Here is a 15,433-nt window from a genome sequence, read left to right as displayed (position 1 = left end):
GATGCACGTTAAAGGGCCCCACCAGGCGGTCAAGAAAGTTATCCGTAGTCCACACTATGGCGTTCCCCATAATCAGATTGTCGTTTTAGCACGCAAACAATTAAATATATTATGTTATTTATAATTATCACAGTATCTCCAATGCTATTCACTGCATGCTTGGAAGAAAATGCCCACCCCTCATGTAAAACCCCAAATGGGGTATTTGAGGTACCAATAAATAAAATAAATAAATACTCAAGCTCTTAAAACGGGAAGGCTTAAGAGTAAGGATCGACGGAGAATATTTCAGCAGCCTTCGGTTTGCAGATGACATTGTCCTGTTCAGCAACACTGGGTACGAGTTACAACAAATGATTGAGGACCTTAACAAAGAAAGCGTAAGAGGGAGGTTGAAGATTATTGTGCAGAAGACAAGGATAATGTTCAATAGCATTGCAAGGGTGAACAAGAGTTCAGGATCGCTAGTAAGCCTCTGGAGTCTGTAGAGGAGTACGTTTACCTAGGTTAACTACTCACAAAGAATCCTGATCACGAGAAGGGAATTTACAGACGAATAAAAATGGTTGTAGTGCATACGGCAGACATTGTCAAATCTTGACTAGAAGCTTGCCAATATCATTAGAAAGAAACTTATACAATCAATGCAATCGACCTATGCTAACATATGGGACAGCAACTTGGAGGTTGACAGAGAAGCTCGAGAAGAAGTTAAGGACCGCGCAAAGAGCAATGGAATGAAAAATGTAGGCACAACGTTAAGAGACAGGAAGAGAGCGGAGTGGATCAGAAAGCAAACGGGGATAGCCGATATTCTAATTGACATTAAGAGAAAAAAATGGAGCTGCACCGGCCACTTAATGCGTAGGTTAGATAACCGGTGACCTGCCGTGGTTGTTCAGTAGCTATGGTGTTAGGCTGCTGAGCACGAGGCCGCGGGATCGAATCCCGGCCACGGCGGCCGCATTTCGATGGGGGCGAAATGTGAAAACACCAGTGTACTTAGATTTAGGTGCACGTTAAAGAACCCCAGGTGGTCGAAATTTCCGGAGTCCTCCACTACAAAGTGCCTCATAATCAGAAAGAGGTTTTGGCACGTAAAACCCCATAATTTAATTTTTAAGATAACCGGTTGACCGTTAGGGTTACAGAATGGGTGCCAAGAGAAGGGAAGCGCAGTCGAGGACGACGGAAGAATAGGTGGGATGATGAAATTAGGAAATTCGCAGACACAAGTTGGAATCGGGTGGCGCAGGACAGTGTTAAGGGGAGATCGCAGGGAGAGGCCTACGTCCTGCAGTGAACATAAAATAGGCTGATGATGGTATGATATTATTATAATATATATATATATATATATATATATATATATATATATATATATTGCAACTGACCGTGGTCTGCTCAGGGCCAACGTTTGTCGCACTTCATTTCTCGAAGAGGCAGGAGGTGCGTCGAGTGAGCTCCTGAACACCACTTTGCTGTGTTGTGAACGTGGTTTAAATTATGGATACGGGGCCTCAAAGAGGTGGGACGTAAATGCCAGCGCATTCCTCTCGCATTTATTGCTGAAACGCCACCGATTTTTTTTTTATCTGCGCTGGGGATAATCTCCCTCATTCTCAGGGCGCGCATGGTCGTGAAAAACGCTGCTGTCTGACTCGCTAAGTCAGGTTCGCGTAAACACGACAGCTGACGAGTCGGGATGACCTCGCCCGGCCCGCCAGCTGGTTCGACCTACACCTTTCGCTTTCATGTAAACTATAGGCACCTGACGAACGCTCGGTAGAGATGAAGACCGCGAATATGTTTCAAAACGCCCAGTTTCGCACTGTTCCGGAGTGAATACACCGGAAGTGTGTCAAATCGCGAGCACTCATAATCTTCCAGACGAACGTTCACGCGCAGGTGACGTGGGCTACTACAGCGACCAAGGCCTATTCTACATCACGGACCGCATGAAGGACCTGATCAAGTGCATGGATCAGCAGGTGCCTCCCGCCGAGCTCGAAGGGCTACTGCGGCAGCACGGGGCTGTTCACGACGTTGCCGTGGTCGGTGTGCCACACGACGAATACGGCGAGGCGGCGAGAGCTTTCGTCATGCTGAACGAAGGCCACGAGCCAAGCGAGACGCTCAAGGATGCCCTCTTGAACATTGTGGCTGGTATGCGTGCCGATTCTTTGTGCGAGCACTAATCTACGGCGGCCATGTAGCATCGAAACCCACTACGAAGCGTGCCCTTTAATTTTCCCTTATTTTACTAAATACAATAAATACAGTGGCATTGAATTTTTTTTATTACAGGCTAAAGATACTGTCTGGAGAAAACGGATGGTCAGATCTGGCAAATTGAATGCTCGCAAAGATTTCTCTTCGATCGTTTTATTTAAAGGCTCGCGTCAACAATCAACGAATACTTGCCGAAATTGGCTCAGCTGCGCGGCTCAGCCAAAGAAGTATTTTATTACAGCGAGTGATGTAGGTTATATAGTTGGCCAAGTACTTTTGTCGCCCTCACCTTTAGTTAACTACTTGTCCTTTTTTCTTTTGCTTCTCTCTTTTTTTTCCGCAGACTGCCGCCATTTACAGAATATGCAGAAACTACTGTACCATTTTACTATTCAGCAATGTGCCCCTACAGAAAAGCGAATTATGGCTACTTTGACCTTGCACATGAAATTGAAGCGAATCAGCATAATGTGTACGGCAACTCGAGATAATGATGGGATAAAAAAATATGAACTTCACTGCAGATGCAACTATACTGTTACAAATTCCGTAGATGTGTTCGAGCTAGTTCTTTAATTTCCTGATCTTGATGTTGTGTACAATTTTGGAATTATCATTTTTATCATTTACATGCTATTGATACAATGTAAAAAGAATAATTCGTTTATCAAGCATGCTACGGTTCTTAAGCATGCCATTTCATAGTCTATCGTGACTGGTTCTGATGTAACAGTGTACATCTGGCAGATCTGCGCACGTATGAAATCATAAGTGAATTGCGGTATATATACAGACAGACATTGGATTAACTATACCTATATTATATCAGGGTCATCGTCATCACTCCGTGAGAGAAGTCAATGCTGCAGCTTTTTGTCAGCGTCTGTCTCATTTATTTTAAATCGGAAATGAATTTACTCCGTTCTTGATGTCTGTGGATTATTTCCGTCACAGATCAGGCAAGCTACCAGAAGCATCTGCACGGTGGACTTGAATTTGTCAGCAGCATTCCGAAGTCCTTCACGGGCAAGCCACTACGTGCCGCTTTGCGGGACACCTACGCGAAACGCCCGCAGGCATCGCAGTAGGAAACTACGACGCGGTCATCCAACGTTGTCCAAGAGCTCGTGTATCAAGGTAGTGCACACTATTTTGTACCTTCTCTTCAAACGTACAGTCTTGGTTACGTCGTGTTAAAGGGATACTAAATAACCGGGGTAAATCCGTGGAGACTGCACGGAACTACATCAAAAGTGATTTTCCATTCATCTGGCGGGAAATAACCTTAGAATCCTAAGCGCCGGTATACGTCGGCACAATGTTGTCGCGTATTTGAAAGTACTTCCTCGTATTCTGCCATTCTGGCGCAGAAAAACGATTCCCAAAACTTGCCAAGTCTTTGATTCCTGTATAATGCGACGTAGTTCCTCTTTACCGACAAGCAAGTCAAACACAGACGCAACTAGGCGCCGTCAAATTCCATCACGTCACGGCGAGGTGGTGTAGGAACGTCAGCGCAGCGCCCGCGCCAGTTTTATATTTTTGACTCCTTTCAAACTTACTTAAAAACCCCTTATGGTAAGAGCGGTCATTTTGGTGTTGCAGAAGTGTAATTTACTAATACGGCTTAACATTTACTTCGATGTTTACGAGCTACAATATCGTGGACATTTTTTTTTTTTTGAGGAACACTTAAAAGAAATTGTTCAGCTGTATTTGTAAATAACGCTTCCGGGATACCAGAAACAATAGTCTTATCGTGAGCGCAGTCTCCATAAGCCAGACAAGACGCAAAAAATGGAAGACGGGTTCGAAGTTCCCTCACTATAGCCCTTCGTGACGTCATGAGATTTTGATAGGGCATGCTCAGGAATAGGTAATAACGTGTCGATAGACGAGGGCTCTAAACTGCATCCTAGAGAAGCTGCGAAGACTAGACAGCGTGTTTTGAGACGTTTTCCTGAACGAAAATACCTCGAAGTACGTGATGTTATAGACGTACCGGCGCTGCGGTTGAGACGCGAAATTCCAGAAGGGAAATGTTGCCGTTCATTTTATTAGCTGACCATCAACCTTGTTCCGGCACATAATTGAGTGCATATCGAGTCTCGAAGAAGATGTTTTACCGGGCTGGTAGCAAAATTCTTCTGTTGCGGTTTAGTAATGGCGAGGTGAACTTGAAATGCACGACAAATCACAATATTCGTTTGACAGATAAAGTTAAGCTCTATTTAACTTTGCACTGTCAACACTGAGTTTAATGATTTACGTGTGCGAAGCGGGTCATTTATAAAGGCGCTTCACTCTGTAAACACGTTTCCTTAGGCGATGGTGTCTTACGATAGGCGTCGCGAAAACCGTAGTCCACGAGCTGGAGCCTGACGCAACGACATGGGGCCCACTCGATTGCATCTGCACTTCACGAACTGGTTAAGGCCAGTTTGGTTCCCTGTTCCTGCTTATCCAGCGCTTCCTTCTCGAAACAGGCACGTATTTCGCCTCCGCCAACTTGCAAGAGATGCTATGAATTCCTTCGGCACGAAACTTGCACCATGTGAAACGAATCGCGACTCGCAGATTCCACTGCACTGCACTTGTGAAAGAGACAATCAAATGATAATAAACAGATTGCTTGATTTTATGAGCATTTTACAAAAGTTTATTCATGCCGAACCGTTCTGGCAAAGGCAGTTTCTGAGCCGCGAATCAATTTCTGAGGCGCTGCATGCAGCAAAACAGATATGCTTTGCCAACCACTCGCTCTTGCATTTCTATCTCTCTGTTTCTAGACATGGCATGTACCCAAGGCCAAGAAAGGATGTTAACCTATAGATGATACTTTACGTATTTGCAAAGTTTAGAATGTTTTTACGCAATTCCCGTGGTGAATGGAAAGCGCATGAAAGAACAATAAAATAGGGAGTCCAGGGTTTCACTCCGAGAGGCCTGACATCGGCAATGGCGAAGAGCCGTCAATGCCGGTTGATTTTTTGTGATTTATACGTGAATAACACGTTTGCGACTCTCGCTCCCCAGGCCATTTGACTGGCAGTCACATTCATTTCTTCGCTCCTATTTGCCCTACGCGTTTGCATTCCCCTTCTGCCTTCTACATATTTCGCTCCACAACTTCCTTCCCTGTCACCTGCTCTACCACACATGAGTGACTCCGATATTAGAAGTCTCAGACAGCGCACGAGCTGCTGCTTGAGTGTAACCTCTGCTGTTGTTACTTCCTCAATACATGCGCAGACGCCACCACTATCCAAGTTTGCGTCGCGCACGTTACAGAGCACGCGCCAAGTTTTGCGAGAGTTCAGTGAGCCCGCCAAACCACCACTTACTAATGCAGTGTTCGATTACTATATATATATATATATATATATATATATATATATATATATATTTAAGTGGATGGGAAAACGGCGCCGCGGTAGCTCAATTGGTAGAGCATCGCACGCGAAATGCGAAGGTTGTGGGTTCGGATCCCACCTGCGGCAAGTTGTGTTTTCATCCACTTTAATGTCCCTTAATTTATCGTTTCCTTAGTTCATTTATTAAGCGCAACTAATTTCCGCTATGTTGTCCTTGGTGTCAGTGTTTGAATATACGCATGAAATAGAATGCATATATATATATATATATATATATATATATATATATATATATATATATATATATATATATATATATATATATATATATATATATATATATATATATATATATATATATACGCATGCTATTTCATTCTCCTCCAGCCCGCTTCGGGCGGCGAGAAAAAATACGATTAGCGATTGCACAGTGCCAGTAACATAACCCCCTATTTTCTGCCACTCGAAGCCTGTCTCGCGTTACGGCGTCGAACGCAGAGTCTAGCGCAACGCCTGCAGGGCAGCTGAAGCGGCGAAAGGTTATAGGAAAGGGAGATCGACATGTGCCAGGCCGATTCTGCGAGGACGAGCAGCTAAGGTGCTGATGCCTTGACGCGCACTCTCTTTCCGCGCGCCGGAGGTCACGTGATCTGCTGAGTTTTAAAATTCCTCCATGTTTCGGAGGCACGGCTCAGTTATATGGTAGCAGGACCGGTAGTACGAAACATTCGCTTGCGAGGGGTGGCCGCGTGGCGTCATTCTGCCTCCCATTGTTTCCCTGACACCTCGCGTGTAAGAGAATGTCCACTGCAATTTGCGCTGCCCCCAAAACTACCAGTCTTCGACTCGATGTAATACTCTGCTACCGTTGTCAATTATTCTAGTTATCCACTCCGGCGTCATATCTCGTTGATATTTATGAAGCCAGACTGCACGAGATCAGCTATACTTCACTGCTACGTCGCGGCCCGCACCAACGAGCCCTCTAGTGCATGTCCCGGCCACGCCGCCACGCTTACCTACCTTCGTTTTGCGCGGTAAAGACGAGTCTTTGCAATAAAATTTCGCCACGGCGACAAGCTTTTGCATCATCACTAGATTGCTCTTAAGTGTGTTATGAACCAACGAACTTGACTGTACTATCCGATGGCCTCATCAGCGCGATAATGATGGCGGTGTGGGCTTGTTGGTGCATCTTGACTAAAGGCGTTTGAGCGCAGGGAGGACAACACAAAAAAAGGCACAGCTAGTAGACGCGTCGAGTGTGCCTTCTCTTGTCCTCTCTCTCTCTCTCTCTCTCTCTCTCTGGGCTGTCCATTATTTCGGCAGCAGCCATAGAGTTTTCTACAATACATTAGAGAGAACTATGAGAAGTACATGGATTTGTCTGGTCTTTGTGCTTGTGGATTCAGACGTTCTTGAGAATTCATTTATTACGCTTTGTATGACTTCATTGTCGTAAATTTTAGAGCAGTCTCCACTTTTCTAAGTGCAGAAGACGCTGCGAACACGCGCAATCGCTACTAATTGCAACGGTTCAGCTTGTCGAAGTGGCCAAATCAAAACACGCCAAGCGTATCAACACGCTGGCTTGCCCGCGATAAACAATAAGGGCGTTACATGTCGCTTGTCGATGCGTGCGTCCGTGGCGTAATGGTTTCAATATCGGGCGTCTGTGCTAGAGGCCCTGTGCTCAAATCCTGCCATCGGACAATTTTAACAATGGGTATTTAATTATTTACTGCGCAGTACACTGTTGAAAATGACGAGTTTGCAAAGTCACGAAGCCGGTTTGAAGTCAAACGGACGAAGTTTAGGCAAACCCACATACTTCCCACAATTCCCACGCTGGCTCAACCGCTCCCATTGCAGCTCCCATAAACGCTAGCGCCAGAGTTCCCTCTAGTAGCTGTTGTAGGAAAGCCTATGGACGGCAGCGACATTCCTATCGGCCACCGTTCCTGCGCCACGGCTCCAAGTCGGGAAAGCGAGCGCGGTTGCGGCGATATTGATAAGGGAGCTATGAAGACGCTGCTATCAGGCCATTGCGCAGTGACGCCGGCCAGCAGTGAAATTATGGCGGCCAAGTTGCTTCAACCAGGGTGCCGGATCAGGCAGGGCATCGAGTTCGTTCATTTGCAGGGCGTTTGAGCGCGCCTTCTAATTCAACGGGCAAGAAACGGTTGAGGAAAAGTAGCGTGGTGCGTACAGATTAATTCGATGTTTTGCACGACACCCTCGAACTTCATTGTTTGAATATGTACGAAAAAAAAATTAAGATGAATGTATGTCCTGAGCTATTTAATTAATTGACTGGAGCACATCTGTACGTCAGTTTTATCCGCGTATATGGCATCTGTATTGCCTAAAAAACTTGGCTGAAGTTAGCAGGGAGATGTTCTGTATAGTAAACCACTACAAAAGCAAGCATTAGTGATTTGCTAAAGCTTGCAGCGCACGAAACCTCGTAACGTTATCACTTAACTTGCAGCTGTAGCTTCACTTATCTGTACCACTCCTTTTTATTCCACGTTGGCACAGCCCTACTCTGATGTGTCGATTTCATATGCCTTCCCAACAGACGCCACCTGCCAGTTCAGGGCCAGCAAGTGTAACGGCATGGACGCTGTCGGTGGCCTTCCAGCACTCGACGTCTGATCGCTTCACCACAGAAACCTTTCGTCTACGAGCGCCTTCTTCACCAGGTTCCGTCGGCTAAGATATCGTCGCAGGCCTTCCAGCATCTGTAATAAAACAACTGGCGTTACTGGAGACAAATATATAATCTTTGACATTTCAAATACGTCATCTCAATTTACTGCAAAAAAAGAAAGATAAAAAAGTTGTAGGACTACAAAATGTGATTTGTGCCCGTGTGATATGCCCGCTGCTGTGCCCTCTGCCGCCCGCCTTACCTCGCTGATTAGGGACTTTTATCTCGCCAGGTCGGAGCAGGCGAGCTGTGCTTCTCACTGCTCCATAGTATTACTGTTATTTGACCTATGAGGGTGCTTTGTGCACTCCCAGGTTACATGTATTGGGATGGGTATGCCACTACACCAAAGGCAGTTGACCCTATAGCGAGTGGGATACATGACGTTTAGCAATTTTAAACGGGGGAATAACCGTCCGTATTTTGCACCAATCGGCAGCTTCTTCCCCGCTAAGTTGTAGGTCAGGCGGCGGGTACTTTCTGCGGACTCCGCGCTGATGAGCAAGGACGTCTTTGGAATTTAAATTGATGGTATTTTAAAAGGGATAGTGGGAGTGGTTGTGGTTAGACGAGGACGCTGTCGCTCGGTTAGTATACCCTCGAGCTACCACGTTAGCCTGTTCGTTCCCCTGAACCCACGCATGGCCCGGGCACCAGAGTAGGCGATGACGGTTGTTGAAGAATTCGGGGATTATCGCGAGGCTAGTCGCAGTCACGTGCCTCTTGGGAAACATGCGACATGTCTCCCGGAAGTCCGTCACCACGACCGAGTCCGTTCGCAAACGCTCCGCGTGAGCGAGTGCGATCGCCATTGCTGACATTTCGCCTGAGGTGGAAGATCCCGCCGTGTGCGACGCGGTTATTTGGTGTTGGCAGATCACGTTCACGACTGCCAGGGCATACGCCTTTTGGTATAGCGCTGCCCAGTCCCCTCTGCATACGTAGCTGCGTCCGTGTAGTGCATACGTAGTACGTATTATACCTATGGTTATTAGAGTACGTCGATTGAATGTATTGTGCGCGTGCGTTGCGCCTTTCTTTGTTGTACTCAGGATGCACGTTCTTCGGAATTGGAGCTACAGTAATTTTGGATCTCACTGAAAGAGCGAGAGGTATACCCATTTCGGTGATATAAATAGGGTATGCTGCGATATTAAGTCGAGTCAATATTGCCCTACCCGTTTTTGGGAAGCTGAGGAGTTCCCCTTTTGGCATCAGAGTGGCCTGCCTCAGTTCGTCGAAATTATTGTGCACTCCCAAAGCTAGCATGCGCTCCGTGGAGGTACTTTAGGCATGCCCGGAGCCGTCTTGAAAGCGGTTGGGATTATCGTGTTAGGTTTCCTTTCCTCCTCCCTGTTCAGAATTTGGTAAGCTAAGTCATACGTGATTCAAGTAACCACTAAGGCCTGTACAAGCCTTAGGGTATCGTCGTTCTTTTGTGATGCATTTTAAATATATCCGATGCGGTTTGGCCAATACTGGTGCTCGCCTCGCGGTTGGAAAGAAACACCTTTACATAATTGAATGTGCGCTCACCACAAACCGTGGGCTCGAGTTCCTCGAGTGTTGCGGAGTGAGAGATGTTGTCGAATGTTCCAGTGCTATAGGACTAGCTTCTCGTCACCGTACGGTATATTAGTTAAAATTTCGTCCCTAAGTAAGAGGAACGCGTCTTGACAAGATGAACCCACGCGAAATCCTATCATGGAGTGCGGGAACCAGCTCCGCTCTTCCAGATATCGCTGCAATGTACTGATATTGATCGCCCTATCATAGAGCTTACCCAGCCAGGACGTGAGCGATACCGGTCGGAGTGTATCGATCGAGGGATTCTTTTGTGGTTTGGTGATCATGATTATTTTAGCCAAATATCATTCTTGGGACAAGTCTCCCTTGGCCCAGCAATCGCTATTGAAAATGTTTGTTATTTTCGCTAGGGCCGCCGAATCCATGTTTAGATATACTGAATTTGTCATCGAATCTGTAGCCGGTGCCGAGTTTTTGACTGCGGCTTGTGGCGCCTCGTACACTTCCGCATACGTTATTTCTTCATCTAATTTAGGATTGGCCTCCCCTGCGTATAGTCTCATCGCGTAGGGCGATCCCGCCGCGGGTGAGAGTCCCATGCATTTGTTCTGAAGAGCTTCGACTAGTTTTTCCGTACACTCGAAGTTGTCTGCTATAATTTTGGAGCTTCTTGTCATTTTCAGTACGTGCGCTCATCGGGTCTAGAATGCTCCGTAGTACTCACCACGTACTGGTCGTTCCCAGAGTCCCTGAAAGGGTTCCACAGAACATCGCCCACTCGTTTTTAGCTAGCTCGTTGGCGTGTCCTCGGGCTATTTGCAACTACACCTGAGACAACGCATCGCTTTCCTGGTAGTCGCAAATTGCTTGTCAAGACCAGTGCTGAGCGATTGAAACCGCGATGCGCGGAGCGCGTGGCCACCGGCACTTTTTGCGCTACCAGTAGGCGCTGGGGACACCGAGCTCGTGCATTTCTGCATCAAATGAAAGCGAGAACCTTTCTGCGATGCATGGTGACTACATTCGGCCACTCAGCTATTACCCGGCGCTCACGGGTGGCGCAAAAAGCGCCGGCCGCCATGGGCATGGCCCGAGTATCACGTTTCAATCGCGGAGCAACGTACTTGACATTGAAATGTGTTTTGCCCATGGAAGCAGGGTAAGTTTCTAGAGCATGGACTAAAAGGCAAGAAAATATTTCGCGGCGGCAAAAACGCCACACAACGCCACCACCGACGACAGCTAAACCTTGAGACAAAATTCTCGCGGCAGAACACGTGCGCCTCAAAAAGCGATTTGGCGCTCGGCGACGAAAACTGGCGAAATAGAAACACAGAAAGTTCTCCACTCTAAGCCGAATAAGCCAAAGGAATTAATTCGGTTTATTAAAGGAATGACGCGGGCTTTGTTGCGGTGAGGAGATTTAGGTAGCGTTTGCTGTTTCGTTGTGTAGAGAACAGACCCGACAAATAGTATAAGTGCAGGGGTAGTAGAGATGGCTATGCGCATATATGCCAAATCGATGTATATGTGCTGTCCCGTGTTGAGTCATGTCGGGCGATGTCGCAATTTTCCTGAGACAGAAGCCAGCGGGGACCCGTCCCTCGAGAAAAGCCGCTTCCGGGATAAATAGGAAACTGCACATCCTCGATTGCAAACACAAAATGTACCCAAATACGACATCATATAGTGGGTTCAATACCCCAGAAACAGGAGCTACGTAAGGCTTTTTTACTATGCGTGCGTGCGCGCGTGCGCGCGTGCGTGCGTGCGTGCGTGCGTGCGTGCGTGCGTAGAAAAATTACTCCAGCTGTATTAGTAAATTACCCTTCGACAATACCAAAAAAAATATTTACATTAACGGCGCCACAACGGCCTAATAGACCCTTTCGCTGTTTACGAGCATCGGCCCTGAACGACTTCCGGCTTTACTCACTGACGTAGCCCGCTAAATGTAGCAAGCAAGAAGGCATTGGCGGCAATATTGAGTAGCAGGAGTGCGTAAAAGTCTAAGCCCGCAGATTTTCAACACTTTTCCTCTGTACATAACGAAAATTTTACAGGTCAAGGTCACCGCAAGTTATACCAGAAAAATGTATGTATTAGTTTTGAGGGGTACTGTGCATGTATTTTATTTCGAAATTTAAAAACAGACTTTCCGCACAGCGAAACAACTTAAAAAATTCACAAGCCATTCCACTCAGTCAAGATGAATGACCAGCGAAACTATTTAGCGGACGACACAGAGCTGACAAAGAATTTTGAAGAAAGGCACGAACATATTTATTGTCCTGATCTGTGGTCATCGTGACGATTACGCACACACATTCGCGTATCACATCTGTAATTAAATGTGTCTGTCACGTAAGATGACGAATGGCTCGTATAGCCCCTAAGTAATGGTTCATACCTCCGTAAACGCGTCCTCCCCATTACGACCACAGAAGAGAAGTGAAATTGTAAGCTAGAATGATGAGCAGCAACGGAGCCAGCTGTTAAAGAAGACGACGACGATTGAGCCATTGCTGATGATGATAGCTTGGTTCCCAGATGTGACAAAGGTAGTTCAAGGGCGCGTTACAGGTCCCCGAGCCCACAGGGGTATGTGTCATTGAGCTTGGACACTTTCTGCACTATCACCAGGAACGGCCCACATGATGACAGTTTCTGCACACAGACGCCACGAAGCTCCTGATCTTATCCCTGTACAGCTTTGCTGTAAAACGCTATATGCGTTCCGACGCAATAGACTGATAAGGCCCGTGACCGGAAGTTTCTTGGGGCCGCACTCTCGCTGCTGTTATCGCGCGAGCGAAACCGTCTATAGGAAGGAATACTTTGAAATCCATGACATCCCACTGATGCACCTACGCTAGGGGTTTCGGCACAAAACTAAAGAAAGGGAATTTTTTACCTTAATTTTATCTGCTTGTAATCAACCCATTGCTGTAAAATTAACAAAAATAGAGTTTCCAACAAATACTCTATCAGCGTACCCTGATTTGGTGTTTCTTTTTAGTTTACGTTTAACGCACGCGCGAACACACTTTGATCACAGAGGCAAAAGAACATTTTTGTCAGGGAACCTGTAAGTATTCCTATCATATTGTCATTCTGAAGTACTACATCGTCGTCATGGTTCACATCGTAGTACATTAGTCAAGAGTTCGACGAAAGTTCGTCTGGTCAGGTAACATGATGATGAAGAAATTACGGCCACTGACCAAGTCAAGGTGAAAAAACACACAGAGACGTTTCGGGACCCGTACGGGTTCCTTGATCACACTCTCACACTCAGAGTGTGATCACACTCAGAGTGTGATCAAGGAACCCGTACGGGTCCCGAAACGTCTCTGTGTGTTTTTTCACCTTGACTTGGTCAGTGGCCGTAATTTCTTCATCATCGTAGTACATTGCAGCTTTGCTCACACAAGCGCAAAACTTAAGTATACATCGATTTATGCTTTACTACAACGTATACCGTTACTCCGATTACATTTATTGCGAACAGTGGAGCTCGTCCTCGAAAACAGTGGTAATGCAGTTTTATACACTGATGGTAAGTGGGCAAACGATTTCGCCAGGAAGCTGCCCTCCAGTACCGTATCACAGCAGTGCTTCACCAGTGTACAGAAGCGGCGAGCGGAGACACAAACGTGGCGTACGGCTAGAAAGAATACCTGTTGGGACCCGCTGCTATATTTATTTAATATTTCGTCACAGAGCTTTCAGTACGAGAACAGGGCGACTAGACAGACAGCTGTTACTACTGGAACCTCATTTTTGCCTGAAGTGGTGCATCTTTACTTACAGCGGGAACAAACCAACCGGGACAAAGAAGAACGACGTTACACGAGCGAACAGATGATGTATCAGCGACACGCGATGCTGCGTCACACAAGTTCCATAACATTTGGTCTGATGTGTAGCCCTTGTCTAAGCATTTCTTCGGGGCTAATAACCACCGCGGAGCGGGGAAAGCACAAGAGCAACGCTTTTTTTTTTGTACATGGCTTACTATCTTTCATGCGGTAAATAAATAATAATAGTGGGTATTCTCACCCAATATATATTAAGATACCACCTCTGATAAAGTGATGAAGGGAGTGCACCGGCGCATGATCTCAACACCAGGACGGAGATCCCAATTGTCGCCGACGAAAAGAAGCAAGACATGACACGCGGTGCAAACTTTCGATTACGAAAGCATCAGTCGCCGCGCGCAAACTGCGTTCAAACCAGTCGGGCCGCCAAAGCACACTCGTGAGGTGCGTTATGCGCTACGCGTGATGACTTTGGCCGCAACTGCCCTCGCTGCACTGCGCAGAGACGATCGTTTGCGTCTGCGCTATCTCGCTTTGAACGCAGACCATCATGAGAGCAAAGCATTTTAGAATACTGACCTCAAGCCATCGCAAAAGAAGACGACGAAGGCACTGCTACAATTTTCAAGGACAACATACCTGCACAAGCGGTTTCAGCCTGAATAGGTCTTCATTGTGCAACACGTGACCATGTGCGGCGATAATGTGAGGTGATGGTGACTCAACGTGATCGTGTCAGTGCTGATTGTCTCTCTTTTTCTTTTTATCGAAATGAAATTAAACGAAATAGATTTATGCCCCCGACACACGAGCGAACTAAAGTCCTTTGAAGTAAACCCCCTTCCTTTAAGTTGACGAATCCCCTCATCTAGAGAAGCTTCGGCGCTGACACACGGTGCGGCGCGGTCTCCTTTATATGTTTCTAGTAAGCAACGCAGCAAAGCCCATGAAACTCATTCGTTAAACTGAAACTTACAACACAAAAGGTTGGAAAAATAGTGTATCTCGTCAAACCGCGTCACTGATATCTATAAAATCCTTTTTACAGGCACTAAAATTATTATTAGAGCACCCTTTTTCTTTTTCGAGATTTCTGTGGTTCAATAGATGCGAACGGGGTTATCTTTTTAGGCCCGCAAAGGAGTTGGGCTCTCTTCAATTCCGCAAGAGATCCTTACCAAAAAGGAGATACTCCTTTGCCGTTGATATTCCTCAGCCCACAGGCCATCGGAGTACCCGTGTGGCTACTCCTTTTCACATAACAGTAGCTTTCGTCTTTTCTTTCTGCGTGCCTTTTTCCCCAGTGTATGGTAGCAAACTAGATTTCCCGTTCTGGTTAAACTCCCTGCCTTTCTCTTTTCTTTCTTCTCTCTCTTTCTCAACTAAGAAAGCATGGATGGGCGCTTTAGTAACTGGTCTCTTGACAGCTCACCTTGTCCACAACGTACGTGAGCGTCGCAGCCAGGATGAAGTCACTCGAAGCAAAATCGACAACACAAAACATTAGCAGATCCCAGAGAACGAGCGTGAACTCGTGGCCATGATAGATCACAGCGTCGAAAGAATGACCATTATCTGCAAAACAAAATGCAGTTGTGAAAAAACTAAACTTAACATCCATTTTTCCCGACAATACACACATGCAGTGATTATTTATTTATTTATTTATTTATTTATTTATTTATTTATTTATTTATTTATGTTGAAAACATATATATACACTTGACAGATAAGGGAAAGCGAGGAGCAGGCTAACAAATGCC

The 15,433-nt window shown here is 46.2% G+C and overlaps 2 protein-coding genes and 1 non-coding gene across 4 annotated transcripts in view; 2 read left to right on the top strand and 1 right to left on the bottom strand.

Annotated features, from left to right (window-relative positions):
* Window positions 1-8,407, top strand: part of LOC135896833 (luciferin 4-monooxygenase-like) — a 29,619-nt gene extending 21,212 nt beyond the window's left edge. The window contains exons 10-12 of the mRNA XM_065425314.1: window positions 1,909-2,166; window positions 3,187-3,369; window positions 8,188-8,407. Of these exons, the coding sequence (XP_065281386.1) occupies window positions 1,909-2,166; window positions 3,187-3,320 (392 nt within the window). The 3' untranslated portion in view covers window positions 3,321-3,369; window positions 8,188-8,407. The remainder of the gene's footprint in view (window positions 1-1,908; window positions 2,167-3,186; window positions 3,370-8,187) is intronic.
* On the top strand, window positions 5,660-5,732 carry TRNAS-CGA (transfer RNA serine (anticodon CGA)). Its single transcript has one exon. It is a non-coding gene; the product is annotated as a tRNA-Ser (tRNA).
* LOC135896832 (meckelin) overlaps window positions 8,212-15,433 on the bottom strand; it is a 54,990-nt gene continuing 47,768 nt past the window's right edge. For both annotated transcript variants that reach the window (XM_065425312.1, XM_065425313.1), the window contains 2 exons: window positions 15,103-15,245; window positions 8,212-8,350 (listed from right to left, as the gene is read on the bottom strand). In XM_065425312.1, coding sequence (XP_065281384.1) covers window positions 8,270-8,350; window positions 15,103-15,245 — 224 coding nt within the window. In that variant the 3' untranslated portion in view covers window positions 8,212-8,269. The remainder of the gene's footprint in view (window positions 8,351-15,102; window positions 15,246-15,433) is intronic.

The sequence above is a fragment of the Dermacentor albipictus genome, chromosome 1, assembly GCF_038994185.2.
Source record: "Dermacentor albipictus isolate Rhodes 1998 colony chromosome 1, USDA_Dalb.pri_finalv2, whole genome shotgun sequence".
NCBI classification, from domain to species: domain Eukaryota; kingdom Metazoa; phylum Arthropoda; class Arachnida; order Ixodida; family Ixodidae; genus Dermacentor; species Dermacentor albipictus.
This window is presented reverse-complemented; position numbering and strand designations above follow the sequence as displayed.